We start from the raw sequence: 13,582 nt of genomic DNA on the forward strand, positions 1-13,582 counted from the left end.
AAATGGACTTGTTTTTTGTCTGTGTTTTCACCATGGCTGCTTTTGGTTTCTAGGGCACCAGAGATCTTAGTCCCCAGCAGATGGTTGTGAGGGAGAAAATTCTTGATATGGTTGTTGGCTGCTTTAAACGTCATGGAGCAAAGAGATTAGATACTCCAGCATTTGAGCTTAAGGTAAGAGGAGAAAAGAGAGTGCTGGAACTCCAGTTCTTTATCTGCCTTCAGTTTCCCAAAGAACTTTTAGCCTGTGTTCTGGAGTCCTCCTTTGAACTGTGGTGGTTTTTGTTTGATCCCTGCAGGAAATGCTCACTGAGAAGTATGGAGAGGACTCTGGGCTAATCTATGATCTGAAGGATCAAGGTGGAGAGCTATTGTCCCTGCGCTATGACCTTACTGTATCGTTCTGAGTGTTAGAGACTGACATCTCTTTCCAAACCCAGAGGGCTTCCTTTGACAAAAGGGAACAACAGTGCCTCTGGGATCCCATAGGTCTGTTTGCAGCAGCCTTTACTTCCAGTTCCTCCCAGAAGGCAATTCTGCCAGCAGAGCCTGGCCTGGAGCACTGTCATTTAACTTTATTGTGTATTAGAAATACGGATTTCTGGCCCTTAGCCCCAGATATTAATTCTGTACCTGGACTGGGGTTCAGCAATCTGCATTTTAAACAGGCACCTGGGGTCATGAAGAGGCAGGTGGTTCTCAACCTATACTTTAAGAAACATTGACATAGGGGCTCCTGGGTGGCTCAGTTGTTAAGCGTCTGCCTTCAGCTCAGGTCATGATCCCAGGGTCCTGGGATTGAGCCCCACATCGGGCCCCCCGCTCGGTGGGAAGCCTGCTTCTCCCTCTCTCACTCCCCCTGCTTGTGTTCCCTCTCTCGTTGTGCCTCTCTCTGTCAAATAAATAAATAAAATCTTAAAAAAAAAAAAAACATTGACATAAAAAAAAAAGAAGAAAAGAAGTGAAAAGACATTGGCATAGAAGTTGCAGGCAAATCCAAGTTCTGAAACTTGACTATTTTGAAATGGCTGAGAATTGATCTGAATGGGAAGGAATAGCCCATACTTGGAGTTCTTGGGTCATTTCTATCTCATTCAGTGGGCAGCAGGCCAGCTTCTCCTGCTTTTTTACTGAACTTGCACTTTTGCTTGGTGGGATTCCTTCATTCCTTTATATATATTGAATGTCAAGCACTGCTAGGCATTAGGGACAGTGGGAAACAAGACAGAGAATGTTCTTGTTTTCATCCTAGTGGATGATATCCAATTGGTAATGGCCCAGTTCTCCCAGATGTCTTTACACTGGGCCTAAGCTTTGGATGCAGTATGCTTTCTCCTTAACCTGTTTATGTGAGGTCCCTTTTGCTCGTTATCTGGCCATGAATAAAGTGAAGAAGATGAAACGCTACCAAGTTGGAAAGGTATGGCGGCGAGAGAGCCCAACCATAGTCCAAGGCCGCTACAGGGAGTTCTGCCAGTGTGTAAGTGACCAGATGTGGGCAGCATGGTTTGATAGTTTGGGGAGCTACAACCTGGGAACTGGCTGCTCAGTGAAGATTTTTTTCCCCCTTTTTCTTTGCTGCAGGATTTTGACATTGCTGGTCAGTTTGACCCTATGATCCCTGATGCAGAGTGTTTGAAGATCATGTGTGAAATCCTAAGTGGGTTGCAGCTGGGGGACTTTCTCATTAAGGTGAGACCAGGACTGAAGACTGAGGGGAGAAGTCTGGATTTGGCCTGATGCTCTCCTAAAACATAGGTGACCCCAGCCTTTAAGCCTGTAGACCTGGGACTTTCTCAGTACAGCTGTTGTATTTCATCTATATCTATATAGTCGTGCTATGAAATTTTTTTTCTGTCCTTTTTACGAGATAGGCTAATAGGGACTGCCATTGTTATGAGGGAAAAAGCGTTGACAAGGCACTTGGGTTATTTCCGCTGAGTTCACAGGTCAATGATCGGCGGATTTTGGATGGGTTGTTGGCTGTCTGTGGTGTTCCTGAAAGCAAGTTCCATGCCATCTGCTCCTCAATAGACAAACTAGACAAGGTAACTAAAAAGACATGCTTCAGTAGACCATATCAGGGTCCCTGCCCTGCCCTCAAATCTGTACCCCTAGAGAAAAATAAGGAGACAGTGACTAGAAGTGAGCTTTGTCTGGGGAAGGTAAGGAGATAGTCCAAAGCAAGACCTGAGCTTTGTTGTGCAGTGGGTTGACTGTGGCTGCATTTCCTAACCTGCCTCTGACTTTGTTGAGTGTAGTGTTAGCTACTCATGACATTTCCAGTTAGATGAAGAAGGATCTTGGAACTGGGCTAATGTTTGGGTGTTTGCACAGATATCTTGGAATGATGTGAGACATGAGATGGTGGCAAAGAAAGGCCTGGCTCCTGAAGTGGCTGATAGAATTGGTGACTATGTCCAATGTCATGGTAAGAACCAGAGTTTTCAGAGCTCTGTGATAGAACTGGAGTGAGGGGGATGTGTGTACAACTTCTACCTCAGAAACAGCTCCTTTCCAAAGATAAGCTAAGTGCCAGAACCTGGCCTGAATTTAATTTCCCTTTTACTTAGTGTAATAACAACTTTATGTCTTCAGATGGCAAAGGCAGAGGAGGAGAGTCTGGTCATAAGAGATCAGGATGGTTTTTTTTTTGGTTGGTTTGTTTGTTTTTTTAACTAAGAAAATGAGGAGGAGGGGCACCTGGGTGGCTCAGTCGTTAAGCGTCTGCCTCCGGCTCAGGTCATGATCCCAGGGTCCTGGGATCGAGCCCCACATCAGGCTCCCTGCTCAGTGGGAAGCCTGCTTCTCCTTCTCCCACTCCCCCTGCTTGTGTTTCTGCTCTCGCTATCTCTCTCTCTGTCAAATAAATAAAAAATCTTAAAAAAAAAAAAAAATGAAGAGGATTAGCTGGAGCATATTAAGAATAAATTTGGGTAAAACACATCTGGGTGAAAGCACAGACTTATTTCTCCCCATATGTCTCCCCAGGTGGGGTGTCCTTGGTAGAGGAAATGTTCCAGGATTCTAGACTATCCCAGAACAAGCAGGCCCTAGAGGGCTTGGGGGACTTGAAGCTGCTATTTGAATACCTGACTTTATTTGGAATTGCTGAGAAGGTAAGCTGAGTTGGGAGTGTGGACTTCCTGCTGAACTTTGGGGTTTTCAGTGTCCTGAGTCTTTTTTGGGACTTAATATACTTGTTCCCACAGATCTGTTTTGACCTAAGCCTAGCTCGGGGACTGGACTACTATACTGGAGTGATCTATGAAGCGGTGCTACTACAGACCCCAGCTCAGGCAGAGGAGTCCTTCAATGTGGGCAGTGTGGCTGCTGGTGGACGCTATGATGGGTTGGTGGGCATGTTTGACCCCAAGGGCCGCAAGGTGCCGTGTGTGGGGCTCAGTATTGGGGTGGAGCGAATCTTCGCCATTGTGGAACAGAGGTTGAAGGTAGGTCCTAGGTAGGAGTGGAGTGGGGCTGGAGACTAAAAACTCATGTTTGTGGATATACAGTTGGACTGTTTTCCTGATGATTCTTTTTGTTTTTTTTTTTAAATTACTGATGCACAGGAAGTTTTTTATTAGTTTTACTTTCTTCTCTCTCTTTAATCAGACTTCTGGTCAGAAGATACGGACCACAGAGACTCAAGTGTTTGTGGCCACACCACAGAAGAACTTTCTTCATGAACGGTTGAAGCTAATTTCAGAGCTTTGGGATGCTGGGATCAAGGTATGGTAGAACTGATATCCAAGTCGTCTAGGTATGTTTGGCCATTCACGTGGCCATTTCTACGTAAAGCCTAAGGTGTAACTCAAGACCTTTCTAGTCTTCACTAAAGTGTCTTCTGGTAGGAAGGCTAGCCCCTTATTTCTTTGGAAATGCTTGAGGAGTGTGGTCACTTCTAAGCCCCTTATTCTGTCTTCACCCTTTTCAGGCAGAGCTGCTGTATAAGAACAACCCTAAACTACTAACTCAACTGCACTACTGTGAGCACATGGGTATTCCACTGGCGGTCATTATTGGTGAGCAAGAACTGAAAGAAGGGGTAATCAAGCTTCGTTCAGTGGCCAGCAGGGAGGAGGTGAGTGGGGGAAATAGAAGGCACCAAGTGTTTCTACTTTTCTTAGATTCTTTAAGAAATATGTATCTTATGGCTAAGGAAATGTCTCCACGGTTAATAGTGGTAGAGATGAATGAAGACCCACGCAGGCAACCCGTTAGCCAGTGAATATTAGGTAGGTGGGCAGAAGGACAGATGAAATCTGAATGGGTATTTTGAGACCAATCCAACAAAATAGACACAGATCAGGTGTTTGAAAATCCCTCTCTCTCTGTGTCTCTCTTTTTAAAGACTTTATTTTTTAAGTAATCTCTCCCACCCTGCTTGGGGCTTGAACTCACAATGCCAAGGTCAAAAGTCACATGCTCTACCACCTGAGCCAGGCAGATGCCCCAGGTGTTTGAATCTCTAGTCTTGAGGGCATACATTCTCTAGTTCAGCTTGAAGCCCACATTTCTTTCTACTGGTTATATAAGTAGTGGGAGCAGATGCAGGGTAAAATGAATCTGGAAAAGCAGTGACTAAGAAGCTAGTATCACTCTCTAGTTTGTCACATGAGGGTTCTCTTATGTTACAGGTGGCCATTAAACGAGAAAATCTTGTGGCTGAAATTCAGAAGACACTATCTGAGTCTTGATCCTTGCCTGCTTGCCATCTGCTGCTTTTTCTAGAGGATGTTTGTTCTAGGACTGAGTTCCTGATGGAATTCACAACTGCTGGCCAGGATCGGTGACAAGTTCCTTGGCCTCCTCCATCCTTTCTGGGTACAGAACTGCAGGAGGCCCTGAGGACTCCTGGGCTAGTGAGAGCAGCTATTCTGCGTGGATGCAGATGGCTGGTATGTGAAAGAGACATGCTCTAACTGCAGAGACAGATGGCAGATTTGAAGTGCCATTGAATGCTGCCAAGAGGTGCGGAGATGGTTGCTTTGAGCAAGGCTCTAGGAAAGTTGCCTCAGGCTGAGACCATTGAGATCAGACAGATACTTGACCTTCCACTATGGCTTCTGAACCAGATTCTGGGAAATTTGTCCACAACCTGCCCTTGGCTTGTCCAGGGAGTTTTGGGAGACAGCAAGGAAGGGGAAAATGGCTGCTTTCTCCTTTGTTTGAGGACAAATATGCTATCCTAAGGGCACAGCAGTGCTCATTTTGATGTGGCATCTCTCTAGTCCATCCACTGTTAATAGAGTGAGGCTGTCTGTTTAGTAATCTTGAATGTTGAATTTAATAGGTGACTGACAAAATGGTCTAATCTTTTGAGATTTTGGAGACCATTTCTTGTGCCAGAATTACTGCTTGACTATATTCCATGTTCTCCTATGGAGGTGGCTGTTCTAGAAGTGATTGGATAATATATTAAATAAAATATTATATATAGTTTGGGTGATTTGTTATCAGGAGATTGGTTTGCATAGGCCGTAGAAAGCGCTGGAGTGTACACTGGAGAATTCTAAGAGCTAGGAGCAACCTCCCAAGGCTGATGCTTCTGTACTCAGTGAAGGGAGCAGTCACAGTTCCCCAGTGCTCCCCACTGCCCGCCCCCCCCCCCAACTTGGAGACACAGTCATGTCTAAATCAACATATAGTGAGCCATCTGCCAGAGTTCTTCACCCTACAGTGTTGCTGATGACTGGCTTTTCCAAGTCCAATCATGTTGATTAAATTGTGCCCTATAGATTGAATGACTATAAAGTTCTTCACTGAAGAAAGATGAGTTAACTGAAGGGTGATAGCATTGCTTCAAAAATAAAGAGACTGTGCAAAAAAAAAAACGCTTTCTACGTATGCTGTGGGAAGGCTGCAACTTTTAAAAACACTGGTGTCGGGGCCATATCTTTAGTGCATACAGGTAATGGGGCAGCTAGAGGCTCCTGATAACCAATGCAGCCTCAAAGAAAATTTAGAAATTCTTGGCAAACGCACGCAAAATTGATTAGACTAGATCAGAGGGCACTGATTTGAACCGTTTCCTTGTTTGTAAAATAGACGAGTTGAACTAAATCAGCCCTTCGATGCTTGTTTAGGAAGCCAAGGCAAAAACCATTTGTAGGTGCCCTTACTTCCGTATTGCTTCACGGTCTCCATGCGCACGCGCCATTTCCTCGGGGCAGAGGAGGGGCCGACAAGCCTATTTTAGAAGCTCTCCAGTCCTTAGCTCGTTTAGAACGCGAGACTCTAAGCTTATTGGAGGGCGAGCTTGCTTTACGGCTCAGGGCCGCCTTTTACGTCATTTTCCGGCTTCCCATTCACTTCGCAGTGAAGATGGCGTCGGGTAGCGGGGTAGGTGTTGTGTGTAAGGAGGCTTTAATCGGGGGGCAGGGGGTGGCTTCTCAGCGCGGAATATCCTGCACCCGACTGGCTTCTCAACACCTCCTTGCGGTCCAGTTGCCTGGGTTCAAGAGCTTCCCTGTGGGGTCCTGGCGCAGGGTCTGTGGAATCCCGGAGGTCTTTCGGGTTGGGGTCCTGAGGCCACCTCAGCCTTCAGCCTCCTGGTGCGGTCCGGAGAGTTTTCGCTCTCTACGGTCCTGGGGTCGCCTTGCCAGCGTGGACGCGGTTCTCTCCGTTTCTCTAGGGGTTGGATATGATTAGCCCGAATCTTGAGCGCTTTTCTCCCTACAGACAAAAAACTTGGACTTTCGCCGAAAGTGGGACAAAGATGAGTATGAGAAGCTCGCCGAGAAGAGGCTTACGGAAGAGAGAGAAAAGAAGGATGGTGGGTGCCTACTCCAACAAGGGTTATGGGTATCGTAGAGGTGAAGCCATAGCTGGAGAGCGGGTGGGGAGTTGAAATGCGATGTCCTCATACCCTGTGTATCCTCTGGCAGAGTGTTGCCTCCCTGGTTCTCGATTTTTTAATGTATAAAAATGAGAGCGAGGAAATGGACTGAAGCGGTTTTGAGGTGTTTTCTAGCTCCGTTTCCTCTGCTTTCTTGCCGTCCTTTTGCTTAGCTCATTTCCTACTTTTCTCAAGTACAAAGAAGAGAGTAGAATCCTTGGTAGAGAAATGGACTATTTTGCTGCTGTGCATTACTGCTATTGAAGATACTCTTTCCCTTAAAGTCACTTAAGGGGAAGAACATCATAATTGGCCCAATCAAGACCTTGCCCTATAGTCTGAGAAGAGCAAGGGTACTCACCAAGGAATGTGTGATTGTTTCAGCTGGTGGTTTAGTAGTACTGTTCTCTATGTTTTGTATAGTGTCAGGGAGTTGGTTCTCCTTTCCTAGATGGAGATTCCACTATACAAAAAGAACTTACTTTTTTATCTGTTTTCAAACATACGCATTCTTCTTTCACTTTACTTTCACACCACCTTGCACACACTAATCCTTTTAGTTTTGATGTAATTTGTACAATAGTGCCGAGTATGTAACAGGTATTTCCTGAATGTTGGTCCCCTATTAAAAATTTTCCCCAGCCCTCTGAAGATTGCTTTTGTGTTATGCTTGGGGTATCTGTCCGAAAGTATTACTGAATATCCTTACTTTTATTTAATTTTTTTAATCTTTTTTTTTTAAAGATTTTATTTGAGAGAGAGAGCACGAGCAGGGTGAGGGGCAGAGGGAGAAGCAGACTCCCCGCAAGCAGGGAGCCTGATGTGGGACTTGATCCCAGGACCCTGGGATTATGACCTGAGCTGAAGGCAGACGCTTAACTGACTGAACCACCCAGGCGCCCCTCCTTGCTTTTCTTTTAAAAGTTTGCTTTTTGTGAAAATTAGGAACTCCCTTCAATTCAGTTAATCAATAAATAAAAAACTTTGGTTTTAGACTTGTTGGTTTTAAAGTGTTAAAAACTCTATAGAGAGTTTAGGGATTGCTTATCATTTTTCCTGTGTTGAGATTCTCCCCTAGCTGCTGCTAGAAGTGCTCATTGTGTCCCTTGGTTCAGGCTCAAGAAAGAAATGAGAGTAGACATCTGTATTTCGGGTTTCATGCATTTTTTTTTCCTTTCTCCTTAAGAAACTAATATTAAAGGGACTTCTTTCTCTATTATATTTTAGGAAAACCAGTGCAGCCAGTCAAACGGGAGCTTCTCCGGCATAGAGACTATAAGGTGGACCTGGAATCCAAGCTTGGGAAGACAATTGTCATTACCAAGACCACGCCACAATCTGAGATGGGAGGGTGAGTGACTTTTCGTCTTTCTCAGGAGCCAGAAATAGGTCAAATAAACTGTCTGTGTTGGTTTTAGCAAGTGTTGAGGAGGTTCTCTGGCCCCAGGAGAACAACTATGTTACCTATAATTCTACCTTTATATTTGTTTTTCTCTCCTCCCCACCCAAGGCCTCAACTAAACATAGTAGTGTCTCTAGGAGAGACCACTCTGTAGGCCTCTTCATATTAGTGCTATCACTACTTCTTAATATCTTGGAAGAGGAAGAAATGAATGAAAGGACTACTAAGGACATTTCTAGGGGAGAGATTAGGTGGAGCTAGAATGGAGCCTAGGAGCTGTTGATGGTGAATAAAGGGAGTTGAGGTTCCAGACTGGTTGCAGAGTATGTTGTAGTTGTTATGGATTGCTTGATCGTACACCTTCCTCCTAGACCAAGACTATAACCCATGGGAAGAAGTGTCCTGCGAGAGCTCTAGTCTGTTTTGCCCACCATTACTTCTTTGTTCACTTAGGTCTTCTAGCAGGAGGGCAAAAACAGCAGTGAGTGAGATGTCTCTGGCTTGCTTAGAAAACCCACAAACATCATTTCTCTCTGTATTAGTTACCTATTGCTGTGTAAATTAACAAATTCACCCAAAATTTAGTGGCATACAACAGCAGATAGCTCACAATTTCTGTGGGTAAGTAATCTGGGACAGACTTACTTAACCTCTGTGGTTCTGGCTTAGGGTTTCACAAAGCTTCATTGAAGATATCTGCTGGGTCTGCATTCATCTGAGGCGTAGGTGGGCCTGATTGATTTGATTGAAAGCTCTTTCATGTGACAGTGCTTTGGAGGCCTCAGTTCTTTGCCTCATGGGCCTCTCTGTAGTGCTGCTCACAATAAAGCAAGTGGCTTCGGCTTCCCCAGAATAAGACATAGACAGACTAAGACCGAAGCCACCTTTTTTTTTTTTTTTAAATGACCTAATCTTGGAAGTGCTATTGCATCACTTTAAACTTTTCTTTTAAAATTTTATTTATTTATTTGAAAGAGAGAGCATGAGCAGGCAGAGGGGCGAGAGAGAAGCAGACTCCCCGCTGAGCAGGGAGCCTAACGTAGGGCTCAATCCCAGGACCCTGAAATCATGACCTGAGCCGAAGGCAGATGATTAACTGACTGAGCCACCAGGCACCCTGAGATATTCTTTTGGTCACAGATCAACCCTAGTATGAACTGGGAGGGGACTGCCCAAGGTACAAATACCAGGAATTTGGGGATCATTGTGGGGCCATCTTGGAGGTTGGTTACCATATTCTTCCAAGAGGTAATGCTTTATGAAAATGAGAAGTACCTTCTTCTTGTAAAAAGAAAATTTACCTAAAAATACGAGTTTGTTGGTTGAAAACATTACCTTACAGCTAGATTTGACACAAGTGCTGTTTCTTCTGTTTGCTAGGTATTATTGCAATGTCTGTGACTGTGTGGTGAAGGACTCTATCAACTTCCTGGATCACATTAATGGAAAGAAACGTAAGGCTTGGAGGTAGTTTGTGACTAGGGCTGGGACTGGGTTTTGGAGGTGGGGTAGGGGAAAGAGTGGTTTCAGTTGGATTTTTTTTTAATGCCTGAGAATTTCTCCAGTAGTTTCAGTACAGGGCATGCTTTACTTCATTATCTAATGTTTCTGGAGGCCCTGAGATGAGACACTGTTCTAGGCTCTCAACAAGGTCTTCTCCAAGGCCTAGCTGTCCTGACTGGTGTGCATTTGCTCAGTAAGGGCAGTTGAAAGCCACTTGCATCTTGCTATCTGTAGCTGCTGCTTCTGGGAACAAGTAAAGCCAAGGGAGTTTCTTTTTCCAGTCATAATTATTTTTCCTGTGTATTTTATGAAAAGGTTTTTTGTTTTTTTTTAATGTCAAAGACTTTTTGAGGGGCTGAGGATATTGTAATGCCATCACCATTTTCACTGTTGATCCCACCCAGATCAGCGAAATCTGGGCATGTCTATGCGTGTGGAACGTTCCACCTTGGATCAGGTGAAGAAACGTTTTGAAGTCAACAAGAAGAAGATGGAAGAGAAACAGAAAGATTATGATTTTGAGGAAAGAATGAAAGAGCTCAGAGAAGAGGTAAGGCTCTGGTATCTTTCCATCTTTTGTCCCCTAGCTTTGAATTTTATGTTACAAATCATGAGGAGGCTCTCTTCTTCATTCCACTCCCACCCCCAGAGGATAGTTGTATCCTGAATTTCACTATACTGGGGGAAACATTTATTGCCTTTGTTTGGGACTCTTGTGATCTGAAGGATATGGCTGTAAACCTATCCTTTTTTTTTCCTGGACTGTCTGGGCCTACTTATTTTTTTTACTACAGGAGGGATTAAATACACCTAGTCCCCAAGAGGCACATGGAACCAGGCTGACAGGGTCAGAATTCTGTTTCCTTCACTTACTGGCTATGACTTTTGGGCAAGTTATATAACCTCTCCATGCCTCAGTTTTCCCATTAGAGAGAGATCTTAGTTTATAATCTACATAAAGCGTTTAGATCAATTACTGGCATGTACTGTGTGCCCCAGGATAATAGTTGCTGTTATGTGGTTTTGCTTCCATAACCTTTTTAAGAACTAGAGATGAATTGGAATGTAGGACTGAGAAGTGCTCTTCACAGGCTAAAACTGCTCTTTGTTGTTCTTTAAATCTTTACTGTGGCTTTTCCTCTGCTCTTGAAATTTTACTTGTCTTTAACTATTTTCTCCTAAAGATAGAAAGGAATCTTGATACTCACTTGTCTTTTTCAACGTTTGGCTCAGGAGTCTGAACTGATTCTGAGTGATTTCCCCCCTAGGAGGAAAAGGCCAAAGCCTACAAGAAAGAGAAACAGAAGGAGAAGAAAAGGAGGGCTGAGGAGGACTTGACATTTGAGGAGGATGATGAGATGGCAGCTGTGATGGGCTTCTCTGGCTTTGGTTCCACCAAGAAGAGTTACTGAGGCTTTCTGTGCTTGGCTCTTTGCTAACTTTGTGTGTGTGTGGGGGGGGGGTCATTTTTTGGGGGGTACTTGGGAAAGTCCTTAGGAGCCACAGTGGGGAGGGCTAGAGGTGGGTGTCTGTGGTTTCCCTCTACTTTGGGAGAGAGCACAGGATGCAGAGGTAATGCTGTGGCATATTCCTTTAGCCTCAGTATATCGCTGGAGTCACAGAACCTCTGCCTGAGTTCCCAATAAAGAAAAACCTCTTCTGAGGCTGCTTTCCCAAAACTCCCCCTGTATCTTTCCCTCTTCATCTGTCCAATTTCTTCTCTGAGCATCCTACATTTATCCTGTGTTTTCCCTTTGTTTTAATTTTGACTCTTGCTTAGCCTGCAGCAGAAGGGTTCTCTGGGTCCCCAGTGTCCAGTTGATAGCACTCTTCCCCTCCCCCCCAACCTCCCTGTGATTCTCTACCACCTGCGCATGCATGTGTATTTCTGCCTGGGTCAGTGGTATGTGCGGGTGTGTGTGCATGAATTTGTCACATAGAGGGAGCCTGAGCTAGAACCTCAGAGTATTGCTGCCATGGGGCCTGATGTTCTTGGCTCTCTCAGTGCATGTAACAGGAAATTAAATGGGATGAGTGTTTGGTGTGGTTTTTGTCTGGTGAGTTTTTTAACCTTTGTTTTTCATATGTAGACTGTTCAGCTTTTCCTGTTTGTTTCATTTTATTGAGGATTACTCTTTTTCTTTTTTTCTTCCTTGTGAGCAGGCTCTTGGAAGAACCTGTTTGATGCAAAAAAGAAAAAGGAAAAAAAAAAAAAACTTCATATGGGAGCCCTTGGGTCTCAGAGACTGTTCAACATGTATAATAAATGGCATTGACTGGGCCTATTCACATTTGGTGGGAACATTCCATATTCTTCCCCGTGTATTGTTTTTGTTCTTCCTACACTGAGTATTTACATATAGAGCTTCTTCTTTCTTCTCCCTTCATTTGAGCCCTGTCACTTTTTTTTTTTCTAGGTTCCTTCAGCACGAGTTGTAATTTCCTCTGATGGGATGTGTGTCCGAAGGAGTCTGAACCCAACTTTTCCTATAATTTTAGCCTCCTTTGGTCTGTTTTTGGAACAGAGTTTAGGGTTGAGCTTAGTGTTTTCCTTACTATCTGCAGTTAGACTAGGCACAGGGTTACTAAGTTTTGGCACTGTTGACATTTTAGGCTGGTTAATTCTTTGTTGTGGAGGCTCTCTTGTGCATTTCAGGATGTTTAGCAGTATCCCTAGCCTCTACTCACTAGATGCTGGTAGCACCTCCTCTCCAAGTTTGACAAATAAGGATATGTCCCCAGGAGTTGGTGAAATCCCTGCCCGCAGTCCCATTGAGAAGCATTGATAAGCTGCCTTCCCTATATTGGTCTAACTTGAGAATTGGATGTCACAGACTGCTTAACTAAAGAAAAAGCTTTGATATTCCCTGGATTGGGTACTGTGCCAGATCCCAGGGATACAGAGGAAAAAAAATCTGTCTCTTGAACAAACCAATAATAGTTACACAAACTCCCAACTAGGTGAATTCTATAATAACCTTTGGTGGTTCTGTATCCTGAAAAGTGGGCTCTGTGTGAGTTAAAAAGGCTGCCACCATATGGCTTATTTACATTCTCTGCCTCATTTAGCCCCTTGAAGCATCTGAACCACCTGTGGGTCCTTTAAAGTAGTATACTCTTTTCCTTTGAACTTTTGTACATAACTCCCTTGCTGCCAGGTATAACTTTTGCCTAATTTATTTCTGATGCTCAGTCTTGCCATTGGGATCACTGTGAATGTGTCTGTCTACTGGCTCAGAGTTTCACATACAGTATTTGTTGGCCAATTGCAGGCAGATTAGTGGGTTATTTTCCTTGACAGGATTATGTGCTCTACAGGTCCTTCCAGTAATGCTCTACTCTAGTAGCCTGGGCCCTTTTGCTCCTCCTTTCAAGGCAGGCTGGAGAAAGTGTCAGCTGAGTTCCTTCCATTTTTTAGTACTCTTTAGGAAACCACCTAATTCAGCTTGTCTTCAAATGATTTCCCATTCTCTTTGGTACAGTGGAATCTTATCTTTGGTCACCTATAATAAAGAGCAATTCTGAATTTTAGGTTTTCTATCTAAATTCTCTTGGGACTGGCAAGTGGTTTGGGTCTCTAAGGGGTAGGTCTGGGTCATGGGTATGTGAAGGGACTCAAGCTGGTGACTTGGAAAGGGGGAAGAATGAGATGGGGTGGAAATTTAGGACCCCAGAGCAATTCCAGATAACTCAAATCTCTGAAAGAGCAATTTCTTTGATGTTTGTGGTCTTTCTAAAATCCATGGAAATTTTGCATTTAGGTTGAGGAATATGCCTGTGACTGGCCTACATGTGTTCATTTATTCAGTGATTGCTGAGATGCTGAACATGTTCTAG

The 13,582-nt window shown here is 44.2% G+C and overlaps 2 protein-coding genes across 4 annotated transcripts in view; both read left to right on the forward strand.

Annotated features, from left to right (window-relative positions):
• Positions 1-6,778, forward strand: part of LOC118016729 (histidine--tRNA ligase, mitochondrial) — an 8,636-nt gene extending 1,858 nt beyond the window's left edge. Inside the window, exons 3-14 of one of the 3 annotated variants that reach the window (XR_004680893.1) lie at positions 54-173; positions 299-394; positions 1,354-1,479; positions 1,584-1,691; positions 1,949-2,047; positions 2,337-2,430; positions 2,991-3,118; positions 3,212-3,451; positions 3,615-3,731; positions 3,937-4,083; positions 4,640-4,900; positions 6,684-6,778. Coding sequence is in view for 2 of the 3 variants with exons in the window: in XM_035014311.1 (XP_034870202.1) it covers positions 54-173; positions 299-394; positions 1,354-1,479; positions 1,584-1,691; positions 1,949-2,047; positions 2,337-2,430; positions 2,991-3,118; positions 3,212-3,451; positions 3,615-3,731; positions 3,937-4,083; positions 4,640-4,699 (1,335 nt within the window). In the remaining variant the exon portion in view is untranslated. Of the gene's footprint in view, positions 1-53; positions 174-298; positions 395-1,353; positions 1,480-1,583; positions 1,692-1,948; positions 2,048-2,336; positions 2,431-2,990; positions 3,119-3,211; positions 3,452-3,614; positions 3,732-3,936; positions 4,084-4,639; positions 6,092-6,683 lie in introns of those variants that run through there. The other 2 variants (XM_035014311.1, XM_035014312.1) reach the window with 2 other exon arrangements.
• ZMAT2 (zinc finger matrin-type 2) lies at positions 6,163-13,276 on the forward strand. The gene is made up of 6 exons (XM_035014315.1): positions 6,163-6,344; positions 6,684-6,777; positions 8,068-8,191; positions 9,623-9,696; positions 10,150-10,295; positions 11,014-13,276. The coding sequence occupies exons 1-6, from the start codon at positions 6,327-6,329 to the stop codon at positions 11,155-11,157; spliced, it is 600 nt and encodes a 199-aa protein (XP_034870206.1). The 5' UTR covers positions 6,163-6,326; the 3' UTR covers positions 11,158-13,276.
• The last annotated feature ends 306 nt before the right edge of the window (positions 13,277-13,582 follow it).

The sequence above is a fragment of the Mirounga leonina genome, unplaced genomic scaffold (genome assembly GCF_011800145.1).
Source record: "Mirounga leonina isolate KUSES-001 unplaced genomic scaffold, KU_Mleo_1.0 Mir_168, whole genome shotgun sequence".
NCBI classification, from domain to species: Eukaryota; Metazoa; Chordata; class Mammalia; order Carnivora; family Phocidae; genus Mirounga; species Mirounga leonina.

Excerpts from the sequence above, each read along its gene's own strand:
- ZMAT2 (XM_035014315.1), top strand. Across the intron at positions 6,778-8,067 it reads AGAGAGAGAAAAGAAGGATG|GAAAACCAGTGCAGCCAGTC; the intron begins GTGGGTGCCTAC and ends ATTATATTTTAG. Across the intron at positions 9,697-10,149 it reads TCACATTAATGGAAAGAAAC|ATCAGCGAAATCTGGGCATG; the intron begins GTAAGGCTTGGA and ends GATCCCACCCAG.